General features: G+C 46.6%; 2 protein-coding genes across 2 annotated transcripts; one reads left to right on the top strand and one right to left on the bottom strand.

The window, feature by feature from the left end:
- Positions 1 to 4,078: 4,078 nt before the first annotated feature.
- Positions 4,079 to 17,274, top strand: LOC125514162 (chlorophyll synthase, chloroplastic). Its single transcript, XM_048679438.1, has 15 exons — positions 4,079 to 4,324; positions 4,412 to 4,462; positions 4,568 to 4,656; positions 4,983 to 5,070; positions 5,553 to 5,638; positions 5,751 to 5,837; positions 14,107 to 14,172; positions 14,256 to 14,339; positions 14,435 to 14,496; positions 15,160 to 15,235; positions 15,315 to 15,377; positions 15,451 to 15,532; positions 16,193 to 16,269; positions 16,743 to 16,790; positions 16,908 to 17,274. Exons 1-15 carry the CDS (start codon positions 4,213 to 4,215, stop codon positions 16,968 to 16,970), a joined length of 1,134 nt encoding a protein of 377 aa, XP_048535395.1. The 5' UTR covers positions 4,079 to 4,212; the 3' UTR covers positions 16,971 to 17,274.
- Positions 17,275 to 17,669: 395 nt separating this feature from the next.
- Positions 17,670 to 18,465, bottom strand: LOC125514176 (em protein-like). Its single transcript, XM_048679453.1, has 2 exons — positions 18,245 to 18,465; positions 17,670 to 18,171 (listed from the first exon to the last, which is right to left on the bottom strand). The coding sequence occupies exons 1-2, from the start codon at positions 18,360 to 18,362 to the stop codon at positions 18,008 to 18,010; spliced, it is 282 nt and encodes a 93-aa protein (XP_048535410.1). The 5' UTR covers positions 18,363 to 18,465; the 3' UTR covers positions 17,670 to 18,007.
- Positions 18,466 to 23,764: the final 5,299 nt, after the last annotated feature.

The raw sequence follows: 23,764 nt of genomic DNA, 5'->3' as shown, positions 1-23,764 counted from the left end.
GAGTTTCTTCATGCGCTTTACACCAATATGACCCAAACGGCAGTGCCACAAATAAGTTGCTCTATTATTATTAAACTTATATCTTTTGGCTTCAATACTATGAATATGTGTATCACTACTATCGAGATTCAATAAAAATAGACCACTCATCAAGGGTGCATGACCATAAAAGATATTACTCATATAAATAGAACAACCATTATTCTCTGTTTAAATGAATAACCGTATCGCATCAAACAAGATCCAAATATAATATTCATGCTTAACGATGGCACCAAATAACAATTATTCAGGTCTAAAACTAATTTCGAAGGTAGATGTAGATGTAGTGTGCCGACCGCGATCACATCGACTTTGGAACCATTCCCCATGCGCATAGTCACCTCGTCATTAGCCAATCTCCGCTTAATCCGTAGCCCCTGTTTCGAGTTGTAAATATGAGCAACATAACCAGTATCAAATACCCAGGCGCTACTGCGAGCATTAGTAAGGTACACATCAATAACATGTATATCAAATATACCTTACACTTTGCCATCCTTCTTATCCGTCAAATACTTGGGGCAGTTCCGCTTCCAGTGACTAGTCCTTTTGCAGTATAAGCACTCAGTCTCAGGCTTAGTTCCAGACTTGGGCTTCTTTACTTGAGCAGCAACTTGCTTGCCGTTCTTCTTGAAGTCCCCCTTCTTCCCTTTGCCCTTCTTCTTGAAACTAGTGGTCTTGTTGACCATCAACACTTGATGCTCCTTCTTGATTTCTACCTCTGCAGCCTTTAGCATTGCGAAGAGCTCGGGAATTGTCTTATCCATCCCTTGCATATTATAGTTCATCACGAAGCTTTTGTAGCTTGGTGGCAGTGATTGAAGAACTCTGTCAATGACACTATCAACAGGAAGATTAACTCCCAGTTGAGTCAAGTGGTTGTGGTACCCAGACATTCTGAGTATATGTTCACTTACATAACTATTCTCCTCCATCTTGCAGCTATAGAACTTATTGGAGACTTCATATATCTCAATTCGGGCATTTGCTTGAAACATTAACTTCAACTTCTGGAACATCTCATATGCTCCATGACGTTCAAAACGTCGTTGAAGTCCCGATTCTAAGCCGTAAAGCATGGCACACTGAACTATCGAGTAGTCATCAGATTTGCTCTGCCAGACGTTCATAACATCTGGTGTTGCTCCTACAGCGGGCTTTGCACCTAGCTGTGCTTCCAGGACGTAATTCTTTTGTGCAGCAATGAGGATAATCCTCAAGTTATGGACCCAGTCCATGTAGTTCCTACCATCATCTTTCAACTTAGCTCTCTCTAGGAACACATTAAAATTCAAAGGAACAGTAGCACGGGCCATTTATCTACAATAACATAGACATGCAAAATACTATCAAGTACTAAGTTCATGATAAATTAAAGTTTAATTAATCATATTACTTAAGAACTCCCACTTAGATAGACATCCCTCTAATCATCTAAGTGATCACGTGATCCATATCAACTAAACCATGTCCAATCATCACGTGAGATGGAGTAGTTTTCAATGGTGAACATAACTATGTTGATTATATCTACTATATGATTCACGCTCGACCTTTCGGTCTCAGTGTTCTGAGGCCATATCTGGATATGCTAGGCTCATCAACTTTAACCCGAGTATTCTGTGTGTGCAAAACTGGTTTGCACCCGTTGTATGTGAACATAGAGCTTATCAGACCCGATCATCACGTGGTGTCTCGGCACGATGAACTGTAGCAACGGTGCATACTCAGGGAGAACACTTGTACCTTGAAATTTAGTGAGAGATCATCTTATAATGCTACCGCTGTACTAAGCAAAAGAGATGCATAAAGGATAAACATCACGTGCAATCAATATAAGTGATATGATATGGCCATCATCATCTTGTGCTTTTGATCTCCATCTCCAAAGCACCGTCATGATCACCATCGTCACCGGCTTGACACCTTGATCTCCATCGTAGCATCGTTGTCGTCTCACCACCTATTGCTTCTACGACTATCGCTACCGCTTAGTAACAAAGTAAAGCAATTACATGGCGATTGCATCTCATACAATAAAGCGACAACCATATGGCTCCTGCCAGTTGCCGATAACTTTGTTACAAAACATGATCATCTCATACAACAATTTATATAATCACGTCTTGACCATATCACATCACAACATGCCCTGCAAAAACAAGTTAGACGTCCTCTACTTTGTTGTTGCAAGTTTTACGTGGCTGCTACGGGCTTGGTAAGAACCGTTCTTACCTACGCATCAAAAACTACAACGAATTTTCGTCAAGTGTGCTGTTTTAACCTTCAACAAGGACCGGGCGTAGTCACACTCGATTCAACTAAAACTGGAGAAAGAGACACCCACTAGCCACCTATGTGCGAAACACATCGGTAGAACCAGTCTCATGAACATGGTCATGTAATGTCGGTCTGGGCCGCTTCATCCAACAATACCGCCGAATCAAAGTATGACATGCCGGTAAGCAGTATCACTATTATCGCCCACAATTCTTTGTGTTCTACTCGTGCATATAACATCTACGCATAGACCTGTCTCGGATGCCACTGTTGGGGAACGCAGTATTTCAAAAAAATTCCTACGACCACGCAAGATATATCTAGGAGATGCATAGCAACGAGAGGAGAGATTATGTCTACGTACCCTCGTAGACCGATAGCGGAAGCGTTTAGTAACGCGGTTGATGTAGTTGAACGTCTTCGAGATCCAACCAATCAAGTACCGAACGCACGGCACCTCCGCGATCTGCACACCTTCAGCTCGGTGACGTCCCTCGTACTCTTGATCCAATTGAGGCCGAGGGTGAGTTCCATCAGCATGACGGTGTGTTAACGGTGATGATGAAGTTCCCGACGCAGGGCTTCGCCTAAGCACTACGACAATATGACCGAGGTGGAAAACTGTGGAGGGGGCACCGCACACGGCTAAAGATCAACTTGTGTGTCTATGGGGTGCCCCCTCCCCCGTATATAAAGGAGTGGAGGAGGAGGAGGGCCGGCCACAAGGGGCAGGCCCAAGGGGGGGGATCCTACTCCTAGTAGGAGTAGGTTCCCCCTTTCCTAGTCCTAGTAGGAGAAGAAGGAAGGAGAGGAAGAAGAGAAGGAGGGGGGGGGGCGCTCCCCTAGCCCTAGTCCAATTCGGTTTGGGCTAGGGGGGCGCGTGCCACACCTTGGACTGCCTCCTCTCTTCCACCATTTTGCCCATGAGACCCAATAACTTCTCGGAGGGGGGGGGGGTGTGTGTTCCGGTACTCCGAAACTTATCTGAAACGACCCGAACCATTCCGGTGTCCGAATGTAGCCTTACAATATATGAATCTTTATGTCTCGACCATTTTGAGACTCTTTGTCATGTCCGTGATCTCATCCGGGACTCCGTATTTATTGAGCCATTTAGCCAAAACACAAAGACCATGACAAGATATTAACGCTGCTAATGCGTGATTTCGGAGCCAACCAGACTAGCGCATGCAGCGGGTGCCCGCTTCCTTTTTTGCATGCAGCCAATCATGGCCACGTCCAGCAGTAACAGACCAGTCCATATTCATTGCATGAAGCTGGTTGGTATTCCGATTCTGCAAGCAGCTGGCCGCTCGCATTTTCAACCAATCGTGCACATGCCTAGCGAAGGGAATTGAGGTAATTGTCTAGCGGCCTTGTTAAAACGGACGCAGTTGGGTGGCTAGCAGGCCCAATAAACCCAGACGAAGATAGTACTTATTAGATGATGAGTTCTTAGAGTGACAGAAACTTAAACCCTAGTTTATACGCTATTTCGTAAGAAGCTGATTTGGATCCATATGTTTTATACTATGTCTAGATTTATTTTAGTTCTTCTTTGGTAGTTGCGAATACTTGCGAGAGTAGAACGAGTTGAGACGGATGTTGATGGTTTGATTGTCAGCATTGGAGATGCCCTAACAGTTTTCTCATGCAAACATTTGTTACATAATGAAAATCATAATGACTGAATTAATATTCTACACGAAACTATAAATCCAATTCGGTATCGGTATAGTTAAATCCATTTCCCGGAACCATTCCAATTCTAGGCTTGGGCGGGCAAAGCCGGCCAACAGGCACGAATTGCGCCGGCGTTATCCTCCCCCTCCCACTTCCCACTGTCCACTCCAAGCAGCTAGTGGCCGTCTCCTCTTCCCCCGCTTCCCCATGGCCACCTCCCACTTCCTCGCCGCCGCCGCCGCCACATCTTCCTCCTCCGCCGCCTTCCGCCCCCCTCTCCGCTTCCTCTCCCTGCCGCCTCCTTCTCTAACCCTCAGCCGTATACCCTCTTCCTCTCTGGCCTATTACTTTACTGTGTATCTATGCTGCCGCGTCTTGTGCTGATGCACGTGAGTTCCGTTCGCAGGGCGGCGGCCGTTCCCGGTGGTACGCGCGGCCGACGCCGACGCTAAAGAAAGTGCGCGCCGTTCCTTGTGAAGTTCAGCTTGTTCTGCGATTGATTCCTGGGCGTTTCGGCTGAAGTTCTGACGTGTGATTTGTTTTACTGTGTTGGGCACGGTAGCAACGAAGCCGAAGGTCCCGGAGAACGCGCCGGCGGCGGGGTCGAGCTTCAACCAGCTGCTCGGAATCAAGGGCGCCAAGCAAGAAGACGTGAGTCATTAATCTGCTCCCATGAACTGGTTTCTCATCGCAATATTAGTATTTATGGATCCAAATCGGAGTCGTTTGTTAGTTGGCTGGTTGGTCAGGCATGCGTTGAATTCGGGATTCAGCATGCAGCAGATGCAAAGTGTCTGGCTGTGGATGCTGAAATTTATGAATTTCACCTTTTTGTGGAGTATGTTTTATGGAGTTGCGAGCATGGCTTGTGTGTACTAGCTTTGTGCTTAGACTAATCACTATCTAGCTAATTTTGTGTAGGGACTAGAAATGATAATTTGCTCATTAACCCCCTCTTTATCATGCTGCATATACAGAACATATGGAAGATCCGCCTTCAACTTACTAAGCCGGTGACATGGCCTCCGCTTGTCTGGGGTGTACTTTGTGGAGCAGCTGCCTCTGGTATGCTTTATCGACTATTATGGTTTCTATCTGTACATGAATAGTTTATACTTAAGTGGAGTTGGAGTTGGAGTTGGACAGCTATATTTTTCCATATGAGATGCATCGTTGTTACATTGTGCCACATTCCTTAGATTTGCTAGTCATCTGTAACATGGTGATTTAAGTTGTGCTGGCTTGCAATGGTGTCGATATGATCTGTGGGCCTACAGTATCTTTCTCACTATCCTTGGTCCCATATATTTATTTTGGAGTGGACCAAAGAATTGAATATTGATTGACTACAGGAAACTTCACCCAATTTCTGCAACAAAACAACACATGGCAACTCAACAATACTATTCTCCCCTCTTGTCAGACGTCTAGAACTTCTAGCGTTTAGGATGAGAATACAATACCATTATGGCTTCTGTGCTAATGAATGCTGTTCCTCTTGGTGTACAATGCAACTGTTATGCTTATTTGAACCTCTCATGCTGCAGGAAATTTCCACTGGACAGTTGAAGATGTTGCAAAATCTATTGTTTGCATGTTAATGTCTGGTCCATGTCTTACAGGATACACGCAGGTTTATTTTAGATTCGTCGTGTTTGATCTATTCATATTTTGCAACCTCACATGTTTCATGGAAAACTATTTTTACTAAAGAATATGTCAGCTTCAAAAATTATTGCTTGTAGACAATTAATGACTGGTATGACCGAGACATCGACGCTATTAATGAGCCTTATCGTCCTATTCCTTCAGGAGCTATATCAGAAAATGAGGTATGACCATCTCCGGGAGTGAGATTTATTCCATGGCAACTGCTAATTAGAATTTTGTTTACTTTCATGACTTTAATAAACTATTTACCACTTTGTAGGTTTATTTGTCACCACATTTTATTTTAGCAATGAAAAAAATATTTAATTCCCGGAAACGTTCATTCATATATTTGTCATTGTATCATCGATTACTGGGCATGTGTATGCATGCTTTGTTGGAGACAATATTGCCTCTAATGCAGTCCAGTTGAATTGTAATCAGGTTTGTGTTTGCTTGCCGTAAGTCTAAGTAATGCTAGTCCGATTAGGGTTTAGTTAGTTCTAATTAGGACAGTTTTTTTTACGGGCATGTGTTGGAGTTGGTTTCCGATTTTCCATGCCTTGGTGCTAGTTGATTCGGATATGAGTATAGGTCTACGTGCTGGCCAGGACTCAGTAGTAATTCGATTCCGAGTTGTGCTAACTGCTAATTGTCCTAAGTTGAGTAGGTCTAGCTTTAGCTAGCTTTGGTCTCATATATACGTGCACAAGGGCTGTGAGATTGTATGCTGGATTGGGAAATAAATAAAAAGAAGAGGGGCACAATATGTGCCTTTTTTTCGAAAAGGGGGAATTCCCCGGCCTCTGCATCAGAAAGATGCATACGGCCATCTTATTAACCAAATAAAGTAGTGCCAACATGGTTCGAAGGTCTCCACAAGTAATAACGAAGCAAAGAAAGCTCACACAGAGCCAAAAAGGCTAGAAACACCCACTAGCCATGAAAAGACGCCACAGCCGGCTGGCTAGAATTAGATAGGTAAACTACATGCCTATCCTATTACATGACCGCCATCCAAACCGGTTGAAGATATCCCGAGCTACCATCTCCCAGCGGAAAGACCCAGTAACCAAATGCTCCCTGGCCTCTGTCGGGGTGAGTAGCGACCACGAACGGATCAGTGCCGTAGTTCGGAATATAACCTGCAAAATATGGATACATGATATTCTGTTAAAAACCAAATCATTTCTGCAAGTCCAGATAGTCCACAGCAAGGCACAAACTCCAACCCGAATGTGTCTCGCGAAGTCAGGCTCAATCCCATTAAGCCATGTCCCAAATAACGCGTTAACAGAATTCGGTGGATTGATATTAAAAGCAATGTGGACCGTCTGCCAAAGTACTTTGGCCAACGGGCAATCGAAAAAAAGGTGTTTGATTGTCTCATCCCGAACACAGAAACTAGTAGGTCCTGTCCAATTACGCTTTATCAAGTTGTCCTTGGTTAAAATAACTTGTTTATGGACAAACCACATAAACACTTTTATTTTCAAAGGAACTTTGACATCCCAAACATGCTTGGAAGTAGGAATGGAGTTTGAATTAATAACATCAATATACATTGATTTAACAGTGAATACTCCGGACTTAGTCAATTTCCAGCGTACTTCATCGGGTTGTTGGGAAAGCTGGACCTCCATCAGTCTCCTAACTAGACGGAGCCATTCTTCCCAATGATTGCTCGCTAGCGTCCGTCGGAACTGAATATTAAGGGGGATAGATTGAAATACCGATGCGACAAACACTTCACGTCGTTGAACAATACGGTACAAAGACGGATATTGGATGGCCAAAGGTGTCTCGCCGAGCCAAGTATCCTCCCAGAAACGTGTACTAGTGCCGTTTCCAATAACAAACTTCATCCTATTAAACAAAGATTGTTTGACTTTCATCAGACCTTTCCAGAAAGGTGAATCGGTCGGCCTGACTGTAACCTGGGACAAAGTTTTTGTCTGGAGGTACTTGGTGCGAAGGATTTGAGCCCACATGGATTCATTCTCCGTTGAGAGCTTCCACAACCACTTGCTAAGAAGGCATCTATTCTTAACTTCTAGATTCTCAATACCGAGACCCCCTTGGTCTTTCGGTCTACAAATGATATCCCATTTAGCAAGCCGATATTTTCGTTTAAGCTCATCACCCTGCCAAAAGAAACGCGATCGATAGAAGTCCAATCTCTTCCTAACCCCAACTGGGACCTCAAAGAACGATAGGAGAAACATAGGCATACTCGTGAGCACCGAATTAATCAGGATTAATCGGCCTCCGTATGACATGAGCTTACCCTTCCAACAACTCAGTTTCTTCTCAAATCGGTCCTCGATGCACTTCCACTCTTTGTTTGTCAGCCTACGATGGTGGATTGGAATACCCAGGTAAGAGAAGGGTAACTCTCCCAACTCGCACCCAAACAATTGCCTATAAGCCTCCTGTTCGTCTTTGGCTCTACCAAAGCAGAACAACTCGCTCTTATGAAACTTAATCTTTAACCCGGTCAATTGTTCAAATAGGCATAACACAAGCTTCATATTTCTCGCCTTGGCCAAGTCATGCTCCATAAAGATAATTGTATCATCAGCGTACTGAAGGATGGAAACACCTCCATCAACAAGATGAGGTATCAATCCACCTACTTGACCATTTTCCTTAGCCCTTCCTATCAAAATTGCTAACATATCCACCACAATGTTAAACAAGATAGGGGACATCGGATCTCCTTGTCTTAGGCCTTTATGTGTCTGGAAGTAATGACCTATGTCATCATTAGCTTTAATTCCCACACTACCTTTTTGCGTAAATGAGTCAACTTGTCGGCGCCAGGCTTCATCAAAACCTTTCATACGCAATGACTGTTGGAGGAATGGCCATTTGACCTTATCGTACGCTTTCTTGAAATCCACCTTAAAAATTACTCCATCTAATTTTTTGGAATGGATTTCATGGAGCGTTTCATGCAGGACGACCACCCCTTCAAGGATATTTTTGTCCGGCATGAAAGCAGTTTGGGACTGTTGCACCACAGAATGCGCAATCTGTGTGAGCCTATTAGTCCCTACCTTGGTGAAAATTTTGAAACTAACATTGAGGAGGCAGATCGGCCTGAATTGCTCAATTCGCACAACATCCGTTTTCTTAGGAAGCAGTGTGATAGTTCCAAAATTCAAGTGAAATAACTGAAGCTGTCCAGAGAACAGATCATGGAACATAGGTAGCAAATCCCCCTTAATAATGTGCCAGCACTTTTTATAGAACTCGGCCAGGAATCCATCCGGTCCGGGAGCCTTATTGTTTTTCATCTGTGCAATAGCATCAAACACCTCCTTCTCTGAGAACGGGGCAACCAGAATATCATTATCGGCAGCCGATAGCTGAGGCACATCCTCAATCCTGGACTCATCGAGGGACACACAATTATCCTCCGGAGGTCCAAATAACTGCTTATAATACTCGGTAATATAAGTTTTTAGGTTATCCTGTCCTAAAATAGTGCCCTCATCTTGTTCAAGCTGAAAGATACGCTTCTTTCTGTGTTTACCATTAGCTATCAGATGAAAGAATTGAGTATTCGCGTCCCCTTGGACCACTTTGCGGACTTTAGCACGCAAAGCCCACTTCAATTCTTCTTCGCGGAGCAGTTCTTTCAACCTCTTCTCCGCCTCAGTTTTAACCTGAAGCTCAGCTAGCAGTAAAATAGTGGACTCGGCCTTAATGTCCAGGGCATGTATAAGAGAAAGGAGTCTATCCTTTTCAATCTTATACACACCACTGAGGTGCTTAGCCCAACCCCGTAAGGAACTTCTCAAATGCCTAATCTTATTCTGCCAACGCTTGATCGCAGTCGTGCCTCCTGCACCTCTCTCCCATTCCCTGGCAATCAAGTCCAAGAACCCCTCGCGTTCGAACCATGACATCTCGAAAGAAAAGGTGTTCTTGTTACCTACGTGGTTCGGCTCCCCTGAGTCCACGAACAAGGGTGTGTGATCGGATATTCCCCTGGAGAGAGCTTGCACCGTAACCAGAGGGAACTTTTGTTCCCACTCCACGCTCGCAAGAACTCGATCAAGTTTTTCATAAGTTGGGTTTGGCAGAGCATTAGCCCAGGTAAACTTTCTACCAGAAAGCTCAATCTCCCTCAGATCCAAGCTTTCAATAATGGTATTGAACATAAACGACCATCTGCCGTCAAAGTTATCATTGTTCTCCTCTCTCCTCCTGATGATATTGAAATCACCTCCAACTAAAATTGGAAGCTGTTCTGACCCACAGATTCGAACAAGGTCCGCCAGAAACTCCGGTTTGAGCTCGGGCTGTGCGGCACCATAAACCGCCACCAAAGCCTAGTTAAACCCATCCATCTTAGACCTGACTCGAAACTTCACCACGAAGTCACCCATCACTACACTTCGTACTTCAAGCGAATCGCATCTCACACCGAGTAAGATACCACCCGATCTTCCTCGCGGAGGGAGGCAATGCCAATCGAAATCAATACCACCCACAAGAGAGGAAAGAAACCGGGGCGCAAAGTTTTCTCTGCCAGTCTCCGATAGAGCAACAAAATCTAACTTCTGCTCTAAAGCTGCCTCAGCAAGGAACCTTCTTTTAGCCAAGTCCTTCAGACCTCTGCTATTCCAAAAGATTCCTCTCATATTTCATCATGGAATTTTTTAGTGATTCGAATCCTAGCACTCCTACGAACTGCGGAATCAGGATAGATCTTCCGTTTCCACTTACGTTTTGGTTTGCTAGGCTCTGACACGCGGTCCTCATAACCGGGTTCACTTAAACTACCAGCATCATTCTCTATGGGTACATCATCGTCCTCAGACACATGATTTGGAGGTGCTAGATCCGCACACAGATTATCGAGCACTCTAACCCCTAACGCATCAATCTCATCATCATTCATTGGTTTAACCGCTGCAAGATTACGAAGTCTCTAAGACACGTTCCGCCTCCAAATCTAACAGATCATTGACCGAATTAGTAATCTCACTATCCGTGGCACCTAGTGAAACTCCTAATTGGTTTGCATTATTTATAATCTCCTCATTAGAAAAATGCAATAAAGAGTTAGATATGTTGACGGACATACCAGAAGATAATGCAGCCTCCTGCAGCTTGGCTGCCCTCATAGCGCACCGCTGCTGCATATCATCCACCTTCGGGAACTCGTGGATGCGAGCACTCATCCGTCTCCCCGTCGAGACGGGGTCCGGGATCCCGCCAAAAGCAACAACCTCCTCCCTAGTAAAACCTGGCGCTGAGTCCCTCAAAGGATCAACCGAGGTTACTAGAGAAGGCGGCTGCGGGCTCCCAAGCCCCTCAGACAGGTGCCCCACGCCGGGGTCCACGGCCACCGGTGCGATCGGAGAGGGGATGACGGGGGCCGCCTGCCCGCGCCCTCCTCCCGCCCCACCCGCCGGTGCAGACGGAAGAACTGTCGGCGAAGGAGAGGCGGTCCTCCAGACCGCCGGGGAAGAAGGATGAGCCAGGGCCTCCTGCCCCAACCCTCCCCCCAACGCAGCAGATGGCGTAGGTGTCGCCGCCACCACCGGAGTAGCAGGAGCCGAGGCCACCTGCCTCGGGCTCCCTCCCCCGGCGCTGGCCGACTCCAACGTGACCGACGTCGCCGGCGTCGGGATATGGAGGAGAGACGTCAAGGCCTCCTGCCCCGACCCCCCTCCTCCCAACACCAGCTCACAGGTAGCAATCCGCACCGGATCCTCGACCACAAGAGGAGGGGAAAGAGAAGCGACCTCCGGCTCCCCCACCCCAACTCCATCCAGAGTCCTCGCCGATGAGGCCCTCACCAAGCGTCCAGGCACAGAACCGCCAGCCCCCTCAAACTCCAACAGAGGAAGCGTGCGCTCAAACATATCATCAGAGTCTACCCGGTCACTCCAAAGTCTGGGAGGCGCTGATGCTGGCTCAAAAGACCCGAACCGCAACGAGGTCATAGGCACCGATGGCGATGCTGCCGGCTCACCCTGGTCCCATCCCCAGGCAACTGAGCATCTGGGCGAGATCCGTTAGACCCCTCTCGTGTGGACTCATCAGTCTGTGCCCCATTGGCTCCCGCACCGCCATCACCCTCATGCATATCAACATCATTCCCATTAACCGCATCAGCAAACAGATCTGTGTCCTCAAACTCAATATCGAGCGGGAACACCTCTCCCCTATAAGTCCAGTTGACCACATCAGGCACGAACTCAATATCCAGAACACTGACTAAAAGCCGGACCACCCCATGAGCCCGGGTAAAAGCCATATCAACTCTCTCCGTCTTCCCAACCAACATACCCAAACTGGCCACAACTCGAACATCCTGCAAAGGCTTAGACGGGGCCCCTACAAACCGCAACCAGACCTGCGTAAGCGGCTTTCCCTTAGGCTCCACCTTCTTCCACTCGTGGAACTCTAGAATGCACGATGTGCCAGGAACTCTACACAAACCAAAGCTCAACAACCGCTGCAAGTCATCCACCATGGGAAAATCAACCTTATAGGCCTTATCCTCGAGAACCACCAGCTCCCACCGAAAGTCCCCCGGAGCCAGCTCCTGCAGCCTCCGCACGATCTGAGCCTCAGTCACCTCTCCCTGGGTAGCTTTCACAACCCCGGTGGTCAAGCTCGGGGTCTCATCCGGAATCTCTCGCGCAGCCGGTGATTCAAAGAACATAAGCTCATCACAGTAGACTCCATACACAGTCAGCGACGGAGCCTGGTCACGCAAGAACGGGCACTCCCCCGAGGCATGAGCCGGCTTGCCGCATGTCTCACACAGCTCGGCCACGCACTCAGCAATGAAATGGCCCTTCTCCCATGTGTTGGTGATTTTTGATGTGATCGATCCTTGGGAAAAATCCAATATGCCTCTGTAAGTAGATTCTACATGCATAAAACGAACTTGTTGATTTCTTATCTTTTGAGGGAAAAAAAAGATAATGGAGGCTTTTGTTATCCCCAGACGCTGCATCATAGATGCATTGCAAAGTTTATCTCGACTATGAAAACATTATCTTTTCAGCAATGTGTCATATTGTTTCTCCTTTCCTTTTCATAAAACAACCACTGTAGAATATCCTAGTATTTCCTTTCCAAAGTTTATGCTAGAGAATGCATGTAGGACTTCTATAACTGTTAAGCAGACTTCTCAAATATATTACTGTCACAACCACATGCTTACAAGATGTTTAGTTATCTGTGTCTATATGTCCTTTTTCTTATTCGATTTCACATGTACTTGTTTCTATTTTCTTTCAATAAATATTGTAAGCATATTTATGTTATAAGTTGACCCTTTTCATCTGCCCTATTATCCAGTGATGGTGCATGAATAAAAGACATCAATTCTTAGGATGCTACACCATTTGTAGAATGCTACACACGGACTTTGCCTTTATGTTTTTAGGTCATTATAAACAATAGACAATGCATTTTTCGTGCCATAAGTCCAATATCTCATTTAAAATATACCGCTGGATCATTTGATATTATTTTTGAGCAAGATACTGTGTAATAAAAGATGGTTGCGTGTATCAATCCATCCAGAGGCTGGGGGCGCTCCCTCATTTTTGTTTTTTTGGTTCAAAACATCAAAACTTCATAACTGGCATGTCCCTATAATTGCTTCCGCATGGGTTCTGTTCTCATTAGAGTCTGTGTTGTTGAAGTGTATATGTGGATTGCCTAGTGCTTTCCATCAGTTTGTACTTTTGGTTGCGTTGGATAGTGCATGAAGCTTAACATGTGTTTCACTTATATTGTAGCTTGAATATTATAGGAAAATACACAGGAGCTCCTGGGTGCTCCACATCCCTATACGAATATTAAATGTAAAAATACCAAAAAATCAAAAAAAAAATCTGAAATTTGGGGATATCAAACCTGGGTTCTCAATCAACTCCCGTGTGAAATTTCATGAAAAAATACAAGAAAACATACCCGCGGCGAAGGAAATACTGTCGAACAAAAATCTGCCCAAACAATTTTTTCTATACATAGGAAATTTTTGTCTTTTTTGCCACGAATACATTTCCAGGTTTGATATCCCAAAATCTCAGATTTGTTTTTTCAAATTTCTTGGTATTTTTTTGAATTTAATGTTCGTATAGGGGTGTGGAGCGCCCGGGTGCTACAAATCCACTTCCGAATATTATAGACATTATCTAGATGGCAAGTTGATTGATGTGATACTTTGTTTGAAATTGTTGTGCTTTACTGGTTGGAACCCCATTTTCGAATTGCCTTTTTATCCAAGCGGATTTGTTTTCTTATGAGATGATGAAGAATATGTATTGCTACAGTCTTCTGTAGAACGTTTCAAACAAAATTGGCTTCTTATAATGACAAGCTTCCGATCGTCCGATCTTACTCTAAAGGCTGATGTCAGATGTCTACTGAGAATTGACATGTCTTACTAATGTTGTTGATTGGATCCAGGTAATTACTCAGATCTGGGTATTATTGTTAGCAGGTCTTGGGTTGGGTGCTTTGTTAGACGTATGGGTAAGTCACAACAAGACTTACTTTAGTATACTAAGAGGTTGAAGATACGTTCCTTCTTTGCTTATTCTCTAGTTTCATTTCAGGCAGGGCATGATTTTCCTATTATTTTCTACCTTGCTCTGGGTGGATCCTTGCTTTCTTACATATATTCAGCGCCGCCTCTCAAGGTACTTGAGTACTTGTGTTCGATTTTAGCATAGTACACTCTGTTGTGAACTCTTTGATAAAAAAAATGTCCATGTCTTATTATTCCTCATTTCAGCTCAAGCAGAATGGATGGATAGGAAACTTTGCTCTTGGTGCGAGTTACATTGGCTTGCCCTGGTAGGATGAAAGCTGTGAATATTTTTTTTCATGTTTAATAAGAGGATAATGTTCTGTTGGATGTCACCTATACTATATGCAAGAAGATGCATCTTTTTTCCCCGCTTTTTTGTGGTAACCACTAATTACTGTGGACTGTCTATCATTTTCAATGTAATGGACAAATTAGTTTGGATTTTATCAGACTACAATACCAAGTAGAAGGGATTGTATTTTCGTTAGTGGTAACATATTGCATTCAGTCCCAGCACAACTGTCACTTTCCTCTTCTCAAGAAAAAAAAACTCACTTTCCGAACATCAGAACCCTAGCCCATGACTGAGGAACTGCAAGTCCGTAACCAGTTCGCACTTGGTAGTTTGCTGATTGATTACCGAAGTTATTTAATCACGTTTATCAATACCACTCAGTATGTGCAAGAGCCAATTTACTTGGCTCCAACATAGACGCAACTTCCACTTCCCATCAGAAGTACAGGTGTGGCCTGAAGCTCAGTGCCGAGCTGTCGGGTGGGAATTTGTGAATTCTGTTGAGACTTAATTAGTTTGTGTTAAAATGTATAAAATACCATGAGGAATAATAGGGAAGAGAATTCCATATTAGGATTCAAGGACCAGAGTTACTCTACTAAGGTACCGTAAAATCCTTATATCTTTTGTGCAGGTGGGCTGGCCAGGCATTATTTGGAACTCTTACTCCTGATATTGTTGTCCTAACTACTTTGTACAGCATAGCTGGGGTATTTATATTTCATGATCTGTTTGCTTGTTTGCAATCCTGTATACCATGATCGCTAACTGTTTTTCCTGGCTTTGTAGCTAGGGATCGCTATCGTGAATGATTTTAAGAGTATCGAGGGGGATAGAACTCTGGGACTTCAGGTTATTATTCTTTTTGCCTATATTGTAGGTTTATTGTCAAAGCATATCTGTTTACCATTTTACCTTTTTGTAGTCACTCCCTGTTGCCTTTGGTATGGAGACTGCAAAATGGATATGTGTTGGAGCAATCGACATCACTCAATTATCTGTTGCAGGTAAAGATACAAAATTTTCATTTCTTTCTTCCTTCATGGCTTACTATTAAGCCATTGGCTGAACATATAATTGAGTGGCCACGTGGAACATGTGGTTTGCAACCCAAACTTGACAAAAAAACATATACTCCCTTCGTCCCACAATATAAGAACGTTTTTCAAGCTAACATAGCTTGAAAAACGTTTTTATATTGTGGGACGGAGGGAGTAATAGAGTAGTTCATGGATTTATGCGACTACCTAGTACCTACCATACCATAATGTCATGGGCCAGCTGCGAAAATAGATCGTACTTTATGTTGAGAAGTGAATAGATCATACTACAACTTTTCAGCCTAATGATGGAAGCTTTCATGGAACCTTGGAAGGCAGTTGGTGTTAGTCATAACGACAGAAGATGTGTTTAGTGAAGAAAAAAAGATGTTCAGCGTTACCAGAAAGTTTCAGATGTTGGCAAACTACACCCAAAGCTTGCCGTAGTATAACTATTTTCTGTTTTTGTTGGGCCGAACAAGAGTGCCTGAATTTGAATTGTCCTACAATCTACCAGTATAAATTAGGGAGCAGAGGAAACTTACGTTCATTCGCTATCTATTTATCTATCTATCTATCCTGAATTTATGTTGGGAACTTGCCCTAATCTTGTAACTCCATTTTCAGCCTACCTCCTGAGCACTGGTAAGCTGTATTATGCCCTGGCACTAGTTGGACTGACAATTCCCCAGGTGATCTTGCAGGTGAGCTGACCAATCTTTTTGGACCTTGGATATAATTATTTCTCGTTATTGTATTTCAGATGTTCCCACTCCCCCAGAATTTCCTATTCACACGGTCACATGAAATAAGTGAAAATCATTTAGATGACTTATATTATGAACAAAAGCTTTATCTGCAAGGCTTGTCAGACTGTCCTTTAGCACTTACTCCCTCCATTCACAAATATAAGATGTTCTAACTTTTTTCTAAATCGGATGTATGTAGACACCTCCATTCACAAATACTCCATAAGATGTTCTAACTTTTTTCTAAATCAGATGTATATAGACACGTTTTAGTTTGTTTATTCACTCATTTCAGTCCGTATGTAGTCCATATCGAAATATCCAAAACATGTTATATTCGTGAACGGGGAGAGTAATAAACATGAAAAGAAAACACTGACTTTGCCACTTACGTTGTGTACATTCTAACCCTTGATTTCATGGAGCAGTTCCAGTACTTCCTGAAGGACCCCGTGAAGTACGACGTCAAATACCAGGTGCGCGCGGTCGTCGTCTCCCCCTGCATTCTTTTTCTTTTTCTCCAGTCAGCATCCACGGCCTCTCCCAAAACTGCATCTTATCGTGCCGCCGCCATCTGATCGTGCTTAATGCAGGCGAGTGCGCAACCGTTCTTCGTGTTCGGCCTGCTGGTTACTGCCCTGGCGACCAGCCACTGACGGACGGACAGACCTCAAATCAAGCTGGATGCTTTGGATGAGGAGGCATTTTGTACACACCAACACAGATAGTGGAATAAATCTGCAGCAACAACATCAAGAAGGCCTCCCTGAATGCTGAAGATGGAAACGTTAGGCGGTGGCTCTTTCCTTCTGCTGCCGTGCCGTGCCTTAGTGCGCGTAGACCGTAGGTGCACGGTGCCAGGTTGTTTGTTTGTGATGTTATCAGTTGGCTGTATAACGTAATTTTGGATACGATACGGTACGTGACAATGGTTTATGATCAGATTGTTTCTCCTGGAAAGTGCATTTCGGTAAAGCCTCTCCTTCCGTTCCAGAGGAGCATCATTCATGAGAAAATGAAAAAAAAAGGGCCGTCTTGTGCTGGAAAACAGTGCTGCATAATCCTTTTTTTCTAGGGTAATAAATTCTAAGTTCTAAAATTCAAGAAGGGACTTATTTTTTCCAAAAGATTAGTCTTGTACTTGCAGCAATATTGCCCGTTATGAATGTCTAGGCCTAGGCATTCAAGTGCCGTCCTTATCCGCTGCTACTGCCAGAACACTACCTCCTGCATGCTCACATTCTAACTGGTGGCATTGGCTAGTTTGGTGGCTGGTGATGCGGCACGTAGAGTTCTCGTTTAAATCAGGAGAAGTTTTACGGTAAACAATAAAAAACCGGGAACACCAACAATTAGCAAAGCAGAAGTAGCACACTACAAAGCTTCAGATTTCAGCAACGACGACTTACATTACTGGAAACACAAGGATACAGCGGAAAGCTGGTGTGGGAAGAGAGGCCGGACCAGCCGCCGGAGCCACAACCACACTTCCGACTGACACGGACACGACTCTGACTGACCATCAGTACCTAGTACGGACTACCGGCTACTATTAACCACCAAGCACACATGATCTAGTACATATGATCTCCTACATGCGTGCACACGTCAGGATCCCTGACCTACATTATTCATCCTGCAAGGTAAACCAACCAACTAAGCAGTCGTCTTGGTTGCTAGGCTAACGGATCATCTAGGACTTGGTCTTGAACTTGGACTCGTCGATGTCGATGCCCTCCCTGGCGGCGCGCTCGCCGCCGGACTCGTCGTTGGTGCTCAGCCCGCCCTTGCGCCCCATCTCGCGGTACCCCTCCTCCCCCATCTGCTCCTTGCGCGTCTGCCCGCCGCGGCTGCGCCCTGCCAACACCGTAGACACGACATGAGTAGCCGAAGCCACCAACACATAAGGTCGACGTGCATTGCTACGTACCTTCGGCGAGGTTCTCCTGCGCCTGGAGGTTGGTGCCGCCGGTACCGCCGGGGACGACGGTCTCGCCCTCGCGGGCCTTGCGGTCCAGCTGCGACCTCTCCTGCTGACCGGAGGCCATCGCTCACTCCTCGCTAGCTACTTCGACCTCAACTGGAAGGGAGCGTGTGTGCTCTACCGCTTCAGCTTGTGCGGTGCTTGTGGTTGCTTGTTTGATGCTGGTGATGGAGGTAGCGACGTCGCCATTTTATAGCCGGCGAGGAGGCGCGTCGCGGGCGCAGGAGACGGCGCGTGTGCGACGACGCGGACGCAAGCCTCTCCTCTTGCTGTCCCTGACGCATTGACACGCGTTGGGCGAGGCACCGGACGGATGCCACGTCCGGGCGTGCTTATCTGACGCAGCCACCGGAATGAGCTAGAGAGCTGAGGAGCCTAGCGTTGTCTTGGCACTGTCGTCCTGTCGGCGCGTAGGATCGTCCCACTACCGTACTTGTCACTCCCGTACGTGTGTTCGTCGTCGGCCGGTCGTACAAACCAGACATGGATCGAGCGTCTACTGCTATTTTTTTCAAACAAAAAAGGTTAAACTCTTGCCTCTGCATCATCATAATGTACATAATTATTCTTATTAATTATTAAGCAGAGTTAGAAAAAGACAAACACGGCTTAGTCATTATGAAATGTATAGAACAAACATCTATCACTAATCTGACTTCTTTCAAGAAATAAGCGCTCTCACATCGCTGTGGTCACGTCCGGTCGAAGACAAACAAGACGAAGATTTTCATTCTTGTTGCCAAAACTAACCATTGAAGACTAGCACAATAGCAACAAGGTAACACCTTTGATAAGGTAACAGCGCAAGTTCAACGTTGCTGAGCCTAACCAATGAATGAAGGCCAGAATAATAGTTTTCACCTTGGACATGAAGTGGTGTTCCAATTATTATTTTGATGACGGACCATCTAGTAGCCACGCCAGTTTATCTGTGCTCCACGCCATTGTTTGTCGTCATCTTTGGCCTGTTGGTTATTGCCATGGCACCGGATGGTTGACGCGCCATCAGGTCCCCCAAAGGTACGCGTGTTTCTTGGCGGCTTGTCACAAATTCTCTTGCAAGCATGGGTGAATAAACTCTCCTATCATTTGAAAACCACTGACATATGCTCCCTGTATGGTCTGGAACGCGAGGATAAATTCCACGCAATGTGTAAGTGCCCTCATGCAGTCGAGCTTTGGAGGGCGATGACTAAAGACTGGATGCTCCGGGACATTAAGCCGGTGCGGCACACATGCCCGGATGGCTCTTTGACGTGGTTGAGCTGCTCTCAGGCACATCTTGCATGGCGCTCTTGATGACCACGGCAGACTGAGAAAAAGGTAAAATGGTCAAATAGAGTAAGATAATATGTTACCATCACATAACGCTTTCCAATGCAAAATAAGTCTATAAAGTAATAAATGAAGGTATCTATGTTACCACATATATGACACTACTCAATATGAAGATAATAACATAGACTAGTAACATATACTCTTCACTATGACTAGCCTAAGAGCTGGAGAGCGCCTAAGCTAGGGTGGCTCACACTAAACGTGGATGGTGCATAGCACATGCAGGCAATGTGGGCACGTGAATGGTGCTCCGAGACACGAGACAGCTCTGGTAGCATTATTTCCAGCTCGTGTCGACATCTCTTCACACGCGGTAATGCTCTAACTACATAACTCGCGGCGTGCAAGAAGGGAATTGCTCTTGCTTTGGAATGGAGCTCACTTCTGTTCATCGTTGAAACGGATAGTGCTAAAGTTGCTGCAATGATATCCAACCCCTCGGTTGATAGATCACAACTATGATGAGAGGGGAGAGAGAAATTAAGATCCAGCCTACTAAAAGGGGCAATAATCGTGTTAGTCATGAATTAGCTCAGATCGGGAGAGTTAAGATTAAGGCGTCCGTCCGGTTACGGTCCGGTCCTGAGGGAGTCGTAAAACTATGTGCACGGGGTAATCTTGAGCTAAGTTAATTAATACACAATCCTTCCCCCATGCAAAAAAGATTATTTCCCTAGTGACTAGCCATTGCAACCATAGCGAACATACTTGAAGTCAAACAGTGTTAGACTCTGTATATACTGGGCCCCACTTGTAATTATGTTGTACATCATTATATAATGAAAAGGTCACCCCACGTTTGGAGGTGTGCCAAAAACCCAAAAACCCTTGTCTAATATGGTATCCGACCTAACGATCTAATGTCTTCCGCTCCGCCTCCGCCACCAGCCGCCGCCGCCGCCGCTGCCTCAAGCGCCGCTGGCACCGCGGTTTCCTTCCCCGCCCTTCTGCCGCCGGCCCCCGTCCACATGGATCACTTGTTCCTCCCGCCGTCCCTCGCGCGTCTCCTCAACGTCGGGACTGCGCCCTACACGGCGGACGGATCGCTCGGCCACCTGCAGACCCAATCGGCGGGGTCTCTCTTCGCCGGCCCAGTGTCTTCCTTGTACGCCGGCGTCTCCTCTTCATCGCCTGCTGCTTCGGCCCGGTCCCAGCAACTGTCGCCGCTGCCGGCTGCCGTGCACTCCCTTGTGCCCGCGCCGCCACCAGCTACCGCGTCGCACCCGATGCGTGCGATCGCACCTGCTCCGGCTGCCTCCATCTACACCGCAGCCGGCCCTACTATTGCCGATGCCGCCCATGCCAATCACGGCGGCTACCCACTGTACGCGGCGCCGTACGGCCCGTCGCCACCTGCGCATCCCTCCTATGGTGTGTACCCTGGCCAGGGCGCGTACCCGGCTCCGCCGCCCTATGGGGCGCCCTACCCGTACGGCCCCTCGCACCTGTACGCAACGGCCACGGCGCCATCTGCACCAATGCCCTCTCCGACGCCATACGTGGATGCTGAAGCTGCTCTGGCCGCGATCTCCTCGCCACCGTTTTTATTCTCCCACCTCCTCCCGGTGAAGCTTAAACCGGACAATTATCTATATTGGCATGCTCAGGTGCTTCCTCTCCTTCGCAGTCATTACTTGGAGGGGTTCGTCAACGGTACACTGCCATGTCCACTGCCACATCATCCGATGTTCCGTGCGTGGATCGCTCAGGACCAAGCCATCCTCTCAGCCATCCAGTCTTCTCTGGGTGAGGGTGTGGCCGGGCTCGTCCTCTTTGCTTCGTCCTCTCATGAGGTGTGGGACATCCTGGAGTCGAGTTTCTCGTCTCAGTCTACTGCTCAATCCATGGCCATCCGTGCCAAGCTTGGTGAAACTCGCAAGGACAATGGTACGGTGACCACCTTCTACAACAAGATCAAGAAGTTGGCTGACACTCTTGCTTCCATTGGAGAGCCCCTTCGTGACAGCGAGTTCACATCCTTCATCCTAGCCGGCCTCGACAGCGACTACGACTCGCTTGCCGAGGTGATTAATGAACGCAAGGAGCCTCTTCGTCCTCAGGAACTCTACAGCCATCTCTTGTCAACGGAGCAACGGCTCAACGCGCGCCGCCCCGACGTCTCCATCGACTCCTCCGTCAACGCCGTGTACCGCGGCAAAGGCGGTGGCCGTGCCCCTCTGCAGCTTCCTCGGGAGGAGGGGGCAAGTCCGGTGGAGGTGCGTCCTCGGCACAACAGCAGCAGGCCCCGCGTCCTGGTGCCCCGGTAGTCGTCATTGACGGCCGCACCTGCGCCTGCTGTACCGCCTGTGGTGCGGCTCAGCCATGTCAGCTCTGTGGCCTGCCTCGCCATGTCGCCTCTCGCTGTCATCGCCGGTTCAAGACGGACTTCCTTGGCCTCGGCAATAATGGCAAGGGCAACGAGCGTCAAGTTAACATGGCGCAACAGGGTCACACCCCTTCTTATCCCGTTGATTCCTTCTTGGTACATGGATACTGGAGCAACCACGCACGTCACGAATGAGCTGGGCAAGCTAACTGTCCAGCAGCCTTACCATGGGCATGACAAGGTTCACACAGCTAACGGGGCAGGTATGCACATTTCGCATGTTGGTCAGGCATCACTTCTCACAAACACCTCTAGGACATTGCACCTTAGAAATGTTCTTCGTGTTCCCACGGTTGCACGTAATTTACTCTCTGTTCCTAAACTTACACAGGATAATAATGTGTGCTGTGAGTTTCACCCGTTTCATCTCTTTGTTAAGTATCGTGCCACGAGGAACATACTTCTTAGAGGTCTCTACCGCCATGGTCTATATGCTCTTGATGCCCCCACTGGCGTTCCCACTCCTGCTGCTGCGTTCCAAGTCTTCAGTGGCGTTCGTGTGTCTCCATCACTATGGCACTCTCGTCTTGGTCACCCAGCATCTCCCATTGTTCGCCATGTCCTCCATCGTCATGAGCTACCGTCCGAGTCTAGTAATAAAGATGCCGCTGTCTGTGATGCTTGCCAGCAAGGCAAGAGTCATCAGTTACCTTTTTCAGTTTCTACACATATAGTCAAAACTCCTCTTGAGCTTGTGTTTTCCAATGTATGGGGTCCTGCCCAGCTGTCCGTTAGTGGGCACGAATATTATGTCAGTTTCATTGATGCTTATAATCGCTTTACCTGGATTTATCTTCTTAAGCATAAGTCTGATGTGTTTAATGTGTTTTTACAATTTCAAGCACATGTTGAGAGACTCCTAGATCATAAAATCATTCATGTACAGTCAGACTGGGGGGGTGGGTGAATACCGCAACCTCAGTACTTTCTTTTGAAAAACTTGGAATTGCTCATCGTGTTTCTTGCCCACATACACATCAGCAGAATGGTTCAGCTGAACGTAAGCACCGTCATATTGTTGAAACTGGGTTAACCTTGCTTGCTCATGCCTCTGTCCCGTTTCGTTTTTGGAGCGATGCTTTTACTACAGCCTGTTTTCTTATAAATAGGCTTCCTTTGCGGCTCCTTCATATGAAAACTCCACTTGAACTCTTACTTGGTCAGACTCCTGATTGCACGTTTCTTAAAGTGTTCGGTTGTGCATGTTGGCCGCATCTCCGTCCATATAATAATCGCAAGCTTGAGTTCCGATCAAAGAAGTGTGTCTTTCTGGGGTATAGTTCTGTTCACAAAGGGTATAAGTGCCTTCATGTCCCGTCTAATCGTGTGTATATCTCCCGCGATGTTGTTTTTGATGAGCATGTTTTTCCCTTTGCTGCTCTTCCCTCACCTGACACAAGCTCCACACCGCCAATGCACCCATCCACTATATTGCCTGATCAATTTGTAGATGTTGCACATTCGCCCTCTTTGTTGTTTAACCATGGTGCAGGTATTGGGAGATGTGCGCGGCTTGAGCTCCTGGATGAGGTTGACACTCCGGCTCCCTCGTCCCCGACGGCTCCGTCATCACCACCTGCTCACGTCGATCGGCTGGCTTGGTGCATGTCCCATGCAACGAGCCCGCCTGTGCCCGTGATCGCGGCTGCTGCACCGCGCGTCACCACTCTGGCCCAGCCGCCGCTTTTGCTGACTGGCGCGTCGGCCCAGCGGGCCGTCACGTCTGCACCGGCGTCCTCGCC

Source organism: Triticum urartu, chromosome 1, assembly GCF_003073215.2.
Source record: "Triticum urartu cultivar G1812 chromosome 1, Tu2.1, whole genome shotgun sequence".
Taxonomy (NCBI): Eukaryota; Viridiplantae; Streptophyta; class Magnoliopsida; order Poales; family Poaceae; genus Triticum; species Triticum urartu.
Note: the sequence above shows the minus strand (reverse complement) of the source record. Positions and strands in the feature narration are given on the sequence as shown.